Here is a 7,843-nt window from a genome sequence, read left to right on the forward strand (position 1 = left end):
TGTAGCACCCCTGGGCTTCGTGGGATTATTATTTTTATTTTTTTATTTTTGTTGTTGGCTGGTACAGGGATCCAGTCTGGATCTTGGTGTTGCTGGCACCATACTCTAACCGAGGGAGGATGGGTGACCTGCAGCCCCCTGCCGATGCCTCTTAGGCAGGTGACAGCCAGGCGCAGGGCACAGTTGCCATTGCAGTAGCCAGAGGGATGGCGGGGTTCCGTGGTGGGTGGCAGAGTCGCACACAGCGCAGGTCTCACCCTCACTGTGGGAGAAGTGGCGGGGCTGGCCGTGCATGGCGGCCTCCCGGCCTGAGCTAAGCACGCTGTTGTCCCCTCGCTTTCAGTGAAGTGCTATGTCCGCAAGGGTGTCCCGCTGGAGCACCGGGCCCGCGTCTGGATGGCGGTGAGCGGAGCCCAGGCCCGGATGGACCGGAATCCCGGCTACTACCACCAGCTGCTGCAGGGAGACAGGAGTCCCAGCCTGGAGGATGCCATCAGGACAGGTGAGGCGTCCATCCGTTGGGAGGCGACCCTGCTCCCACCCAGGTTAGAGCCTTGGGGACATGAAAACACTGACTTTAACTTGAGGTTATATTTTTCTCAAAGGAAAAGTCACAACTAAAGCGTTCACAAGGGGGGCACCGTGTTTTTAATTCATTCAGCGGATGTTTGTGTGCGCAGCCAGCGGGTGAGACTCTCCCAGGACAGCGGGCCAGGCACAGGCGTGACAGGAGGGGCCGCACCCGACGTGTGCTGCGTGTGCCTCACGGGCCACACGCCAGAGCCTTCGTTTTTGTCAGGCTGTCATCATCGCCTTGGGTGCTGGCATTTTTACCTCTAATTTCTTTGTCCAAGGGTTTCCTCGGTAATCACACAGGCAAAGGGTCACTTGTCCCGGACCATCAAAGTACTAAAAAAAAGTTCAACTTAAATTGAATAGCCAGATTTTTAGGAAATACATCTGCCTTCCTGATTTTAACAGTTCTTGAGAAATACACACTTAAACCCAAAATATGTAATTTTTGAGAAACGCAGTTACTTTACCGTGCCGAGGGGAAGAGAGTGGCAGGAGGGGGCCCCCAGCAGGGGCTGGCGGCCAGTGCGGGGGTGTGGGAGCCGAGGCCACATCCTGGTCACCTGGCGACCGTGGCCAGAGGTCTCAGAACAGATGCACGGCCAGCGGTCATCACTCAGCCACACGTACTGAATAAAAGAGACCATCGCTGCTGGCTCGAGAAATGCATTTAAAGTGTTTTTGGATGTCTTTTTTGTTTTTTAATTGTGGTAAAATATGCATCACATAAAAGTTATGGTTCTGTCTTCCCCAACTGGAACTCTGTCCCTTCTCAACCCTGACTCCCCGTTCCCTCCCCAGCGCCTGGCGGCCACCGTGCAGCTTTCTGTGTCTGTGATTTTGACCTCACGGACGTGGAATCGTACCGTGTTTGTCCTCTTGTGAGCGGCTTGTCTCGCTTAGCGTCGTGTCGTCGAGGTCTGTCTTTGCTGCGGCATGTGTCGGAACTTCCCTCCTCTTCGGGGCTCAGTGATCGTCCACGTGTGTGGACGCGCTTTCTCGTGCATTCGTCTGCGGGCGGCCGCTGGTCCGCTTCCACCGTGTGGCTGTGGACAATGGCGCTGCTGGCACACGGGTGTGCGGGATCCTGCCAGAGTCCCTGCTCTCTCTTCTGGGCACACGCCAGAAGTGGGATTGCGGGTCACATGTTAGTTCTATGCTTAATTTTTTGAGGCGTCTGGATAAATCATTTTATGTAGGGACCTCATGGTGGGTGTTTCATGCCCACAGAGCTGCCTTCGTGCCACATAAACAGACGGAAAGACCCGTCCACATCTGCCTGTGCACTGGGGAAAGGCCCTTCCTTTCCCACAGAAAATGCCAAAACAAGTGGAAAAACTTCTCATAATAAAAAACACTACACGGGCGTGAGCGCGGCCGGTCACCGTCACTGCTACACGGGCGTGAACGCGGCTGGTCACCGTCGTCTGAAACAGCAAAGCTGCTCTCGTGTCCGCTCGACCGATCCCGTTCTTTGGAATGTTTAGAATTCCAGCGGAAAGTCTCTTTTGTAAAGACTCAGCAGGAATGAAGAGCTCCAAAGCACAAGCTCAGTGTTCTGCCCAACTCTAGTTTTTGGCAACAGGGGTGTGGCCTGTGGCCAGAGCTGCGGCGTTTGTCAGCCCTTGCTGGTGGCTGCTGGCCGGGGGTGGGACGCGCTCAGGACAGCAGGGAGCCCGCGTGTTGCAGAGGGAGCCAGGGGTTTCTGCGTGTGCTGTCTTGGTACATACATGGGAAGTGCCCCAGTCCACTGGAGTCGTGCACAGTACATGGCAGACACACCAACCACTAACTTGAGCAGGGTCCGTGGAATCGGGGGAAATGCAGTTCCAGTTGACGGGCGTCCTGTTTGCCCTGCCTGTGTGGACGCGTGAAGGTGTGAGGCTTGGTTAGTCCTGGTGAACCCACCCGCGGCCGGGTCTCTGGGTCTCCCTGGCACGGAATGGCCTGGCAGGGCCATGTCGCCTGAGAGATGCTCAGCCTGGGAGGGGATGGCTGAGGCCGTGGGACGTCTGATAAACAGGAAGGTGGCCCAGGGAAGCGTCCCGCACAGAAAAGCCGGCGGCGTGGAGTTGGCCTTGTCCCTGCTGTTCGGTTCTGTCTGTTTCTGAGAGGGCGTCTGTGTGCCCTACCGCGAGCTTGTGACCTTCAGAACTAGGACTTCCCAGTGTTTTATGTACAATTTCACCGTCATCCGTGGTCCTGAGTTACGACACCTCCTTAACCGGGGAAGTGTGAGGATGGAGGTGCTGGTGGCCTGTGAGGAACGGGCCACGCGGACAGACCTCCAGTGGCCGGGCCTTGCTCTGCAAAGGCCGTGCTGCCGTCCTGACTTGAGAGAAAGGACAGTTGGGACCCAGCTTGTCCCTGGGATGCAGGGGACACCCCACTCCTCTGGCCCGGTGGGCCCCTGTCCTGGCCGTGTGGAGCCCGGGGGTGCCCGTGGCTCACAGAAGGTGGCCAGGCCGCGCCTGGGGTTCTTCAGGCGTCAGCCAGGGCAGAGACCGTCCCCTATGTCCCAGACAGGCCCAACATGCCACGGGCCGGGAGGCTCGCGGAGTGGAGGCTTTGGGTGATCGCTTCTCGTGACTTTCCACGCAGACCTGAACCGGACCTTCCCGGACAACGTGCGATTCCGGACGACGGCGCAGCCCTGCCTGCAGCGACCGCTGTACAATGTGCTGCTGGCCTTTGGCCGCCACAATCAAGCTGTGGGCTACTGCCAGGTGAGGCTGGGGACTGCCAATGACAATGGCGTGGTGGCCAGGGAGGTGTGGCCCAGGGACATCCCCAGGGCCGGGCGTCTCCCGTGCACCCTGAGCGGGTCTCCCTGGTGGGAGCGCCTCCCAGGGCTCGGGCTTGAGCTGCTCCGGCAGAGGCGGGCAAACCTCCCTGGAGGCTGGTTGTGGTGTCGGTGGTGGGCGGGTGCCCATGCAAGGCCGGGAGGGAGGTGGGACGTGAGCCGAGAGAACAGGACGCCGGACAGCAGCATCCAGGGCCGGGGTGTGCGCGGTGTGGGTGCCGCCAGCCCACACTGCAGCTGCTCGTCTCGGGGCTCACTCCAGGCTGGGGGTGCGGCCTGGGGGAACCCCGCGGGGGGTGGAGGGAGCACCGCTGCCGCCCCGTCCCCATGGCCACTGCCCTGTCCCCACAGCCACCACCGTGTCCCCACGGCCACCACCCCATTCCCACGGCCACTGCCCCGTGGCTGGAGAGCAGCTTTCCCCATGCAGGCTGCCACCTGCTTGGTGCTCCTAGGGGCTGAGGCTAGTGTGAAGGTTTGTGAAGAGGACAGCAGACGACATCCTGGTGGGGGTAGTTTTGCTCTAAGTCACAGGTGGCTGCTCCAGAACCTGGAGAGGCCGGGAGCCCAGGTGCTCATTTGGCGCAGGGTGGGTGGCTTTGGCAGCTCGAGCCCTTGCGACAGCCCTTGGGTGTGTGTCTGGCCCAGCAGGTGGGCTCCTGAGCCGAGAGGGCAGGAACCTGCGAGAGAAGAGGCCGCAGCAAGAAGCGCGTGGACACGGCCCCGCGCGGCCCGGGCAGCCACCCGCCTGCGGGTTCTCCAGGCTCTGCGGCGCCTGCACGCACGGGCAGGAGGACGGGCCCCTCTTCTCCCGCAGGATTCCCGTCACTCTCAGCGTTTACTCACCGTCGTCCAGGAGTGAGGACTGGCCTTTAGGAGCTGAGGCAGAGTGGCCGAGACACTTAGGTCACTCTACTTTCTGTTCTCTTGGGTTTTAAAAGCAGCTTTATTTAAAACACACACACACAGTTGGAAGTATGCACGTGATGTCAGAGCTCTGCTGGCTTCTGGAATGTACAAACACGCACATACGTGTGCGAGCACGTGTATAGATAGCGTGTTGCGTCGGTTTGCTGCAGCTGCCAAAAAAAGCACCACCCTGGGGCTTAACCTGTTCTCTCGCAGGTCCGGAGGCCAGAGGTCTGAGACCAAGTTGTGGGCCAGGTGGGCGCCTTCTGAGGCTGTGCGGGAGGGTCTGTGCCAGCCTCTCCCGGCTGCTGGAGGTTGCTGGCCATCTTTGGACATTCCTTGGCTTGTGGCATCGTAACTCGAGTCCTGCCCACTTTCACGTGTGTCTGTGTCCAAACTCCCCTTTTATGAGGACACCATGGTCATCGCATTAGGCCCACCCTACTCCAGTACGACCTCACCTTAACTGATTATGTCGGCAACAACCCTTTTCCCAAATGAGGTCACATTCTGGCATGCTGGGGGTTAGGACCTCATCATGTGAATTTGGGGGAACACAGTTCCATCTGTAACATGCATGCAGTCACGGGGCACACGTATAATCTCATGTCACACACCAGCACCTCCATGCATCAGCATGATCCATGCACGGGTCACATTCTCCCAGGTCTGGTCAATGTCATTAGCTTGGTGGGGTCTGTTCTCAATCACAGAAATCTTACCAGCCTCTTGCTGTCACCAGGCACGATCAATGGTCTTTGTACAGATACTTTTGCCTTTTGAGTCGGTTCTCAGGGTCTGTTTTTTAAGTGGAGGTGCAGGTCAGACGATATGAAAGTCTGTGTGTGTTCACGTGTGTGCTTTAGCTCCTGATAACTGTCACCACGTCCGTGTGCGATTGCAGTCGTCAGAGGCGCTTCTGCAGCCGGTCCTTCTCCATTTCATGTCATGTAAATTCGTCACGTTGGTTGATGAAAGCTGGGCTTTTTCTTATTACTAGAGGAATCCGTACTGTTGATCCTTGTACAGTGTGGGTTGGAACTGCATGGTCCGCTCATTCACGGACGTTTGTCAACCAGCCGCAGATGGAAAACACAGTGTTTGTGGATGTAGAATCCGTGTACACAGGGGACGACTTCTCACGTCCACAGGCTCTGCAGGGTTGACTGCAGGGCTTGAGCGTACGTTGATTTTGGTGCACGCAGGGGGTCCTGGAACCAGTAGCCCGTGGATACCAAGGGACAACTGTTTATTTTAGAAAATTTAGATGAACAAAAAAGAAAACCATGAGAAGTCGTGTAAAGCCCAGCCGCCCAGAAATGACACCTCTCTCTGTTGTGAAGCTGCCAGCATCTAGCACTTCTCTCAGTTAAGAAAGACACATACCTGGTGTTTTCTGGCCACATCCGTGCTTTGGCAAGTGTATCCATGGGTTTCCCCAGAGATTTTCCGTCACCAAATTCTCTCAGCACCCCATGCGACAGACCACGTATAGTTTTTATAAAATACAGTCGTTGGTATGGTTTCCGCTTGAATGTGGAGCTTCATGCTTGTAGCACATATTAGTTTTTTTAGAAACCAATGGTAGGTTATACTGTTTTATCACAAATTTGCCCATTAGTTGAAGAGAGAGTCTTTGATGTTAGTATTCTAAGGCTGCATTCAGAAGGGTCTCTTTTAACTATTTCCTTTTTCTTCCTTTCCACTTAAGCTTGACTAATTGCATTACTAGACAGCAGGTGCTTAGCATCTTGAGGCCCCACTAAAAGATGATTCTAGAATGGTGCAAGTTCTAGAGAAGAGCAAGAGACACGGAAACTTAGTGCTCAGCAGCTAAGCTCAAAGTGAAAGTCTGTTTCTCGCTTTTCTGATTTCAGGGAATGAATTTTATAGCAGGATATCTGATTCTTGTAACAAAGAATGAAGAAGAATCTTTTTGGCTATTAGATGCTCTTGTTGGAAGAATACTACCTGGTATGTCGAAAATTCCTACCGTATGCCTTCACTGTCCTGTTTCTGGTATTACTGAAATAATTCAGGTGACAAGTCCAGATTTAATTAAAAAATAATTGGATTGCTTGGGAGTTGGGGTTAAGAATATATTCACAATGAGTTAAAGAGAGAAAAAATACTTAAGTGGGTGGCTCCTGCTTGAGCAGCTGCTCATCTCCGGAGTTTTCTTTGCTTGTCCTAGAGCCTGAGTCTGGCCCGTCGCTCCTCAGCGGCGCCGCAGCCTCCAGACCCGCAGGGCCGCGCTGCAGTTCATGCGATCACAAACTCTGGGAGAGGCTGGCTTGGTTCCGTGTGTGCATTTGTTACTGAGTTTGTGAATGCTAGTAAAAGCACCGTAATTGTCAGCTATGATTACTTTTTATGGTGAAAATCATTCTTTTCAAGTCTTTCTACCATTCTGTTTGGGGGTTTTTTGGTGGCTGGCAGGTATGGGGATCCGAACCCTTGACCTTCATGTCACAACACTGTCCTGTAACCAACTGAGCTAACCGGCCAGCCTTGGGTAGCACAGTGCAGACTGTGACCTGCTGTGTAGGGTCATTGTGGGCAGGGAGCGGCCAGAGCCTGCTGGTGGGAGAGGATGTGGGGCCGAGGCAACTCTCTGCCCCTTGGGGTTGGCGTGGTCGCCGGCTGTGCATGGTGGAGCCTGGGTTCAGGTCCATGGGGATGCCGTGAGGAAGGGCGGCCGGGTGAGAGGTCCTGAGCATGAGAAAGCCACTCACCGAGTCTGCCAGCAGCAGTGGCAGAGCCTGGGGGTGGCGGTGCGGTGGAGGACTGAACTGCAGCGGAGGGGTGAGATTCAGCACAAGACGGGGTGAAGGGACTTCCCACGTGAGATGTCGGCAGAGCTCAGGTACATCCAAAGCCTGAATTCTGACAAACATTAACAGCCACCACGAGTTCAGGCTGCCACACGCCACGCTCTGTTCTGGGGGTTGGAGAACATCAGAGAACAACAGAAAGCCCCTGTCCCTGTGGAGTCCTGTAGCAAGAGGACACATGGTGAGGGCAGCAGCAGCAGCAGACCCCACAGCAAACAGGCAGTGCGTGGCGGGCGTGGGAGGTGGCGGTGCCAGCTCACAAAAATGAAGAGTGGGGCGCCAGGCCACTTCCTGCGTCGGTGATGAGATTCGGTTGAGCCAAACTGCAGTGCGCACAAGTCATGATCCAAAAACAAGAAAACTTACCAAAAGCGAAGTGTGAGGACTGATCCCAAAACAAGAAAACTTACCAAAAGCGAAGTGTGAGGACTGATCCCAAAACAAGAAAACTTACCAAAAGCGAAGTGTGAGGACTGATCCCAAAACAAGAAAACTTACCAAAAGCGAAGTGTGAGGACTGATCCCAAAACAAGAAAACTTACCAAAAGCGAAGTGTGAGGACTGATCCCAAAACAAGAAAACTTACCAAAAGCGAAGTGTGAGGACTGATCCCAAAACAAGAAAACTTACCAAAAGCGAAGTGTGAGGACTGATCCCAAAACAAGAAAACTTACCAAAAGCGAAGTGTGAGGACTGATCCTAAAACAAGAAAACTTACCAAAAG

General features: G+C 55.0%; 1 protein-coding gene across 1 annotated transcript in view; it reads left to right on the forward strand.

The window, feature by feature from the left end:
* Positions 1–345: 345 nt before the first annotated feature.
* The window catches only part of GRTP1 (growth hormone regulated TBC protein 1), a 30,670-nt gene continuing 23,172 nt past the window's right edge, over positions 346–7,843 (forward strand). Inside the window, exons 1-3 of the mRNA XM_008572927.1 lie at positions 346–502; positions 3,175–3,299; positions 6,163–6,259. Coding sequence (XP_008571149.1) covers positions 397–502; positions 3,175–3,299; positions 6,163–6,259 — 328 coding nt within the window. The 5' untranslated portion in view covers positions 346–396. The remainder of the gene's footprint in view (positions 503–3,174; positions 3,300–6,162; positions 6,260–7,843) is intronic.

This window comes from Galeopterus variegatus, unplaced genomic scaffold (genome assembly GCF_000696425.1).
Source record: "Galeopterus variegatus unplaced genomic scaffold, G_variegatus-3.0.2 Scaffold848, whole genome shotgun sequence".
NCBI lineage: Eukaryota > Metazoa > Chordata > Mammalia > Dermoptera > Cynocephalidae > Galeopterus > Galeopterus variegatus.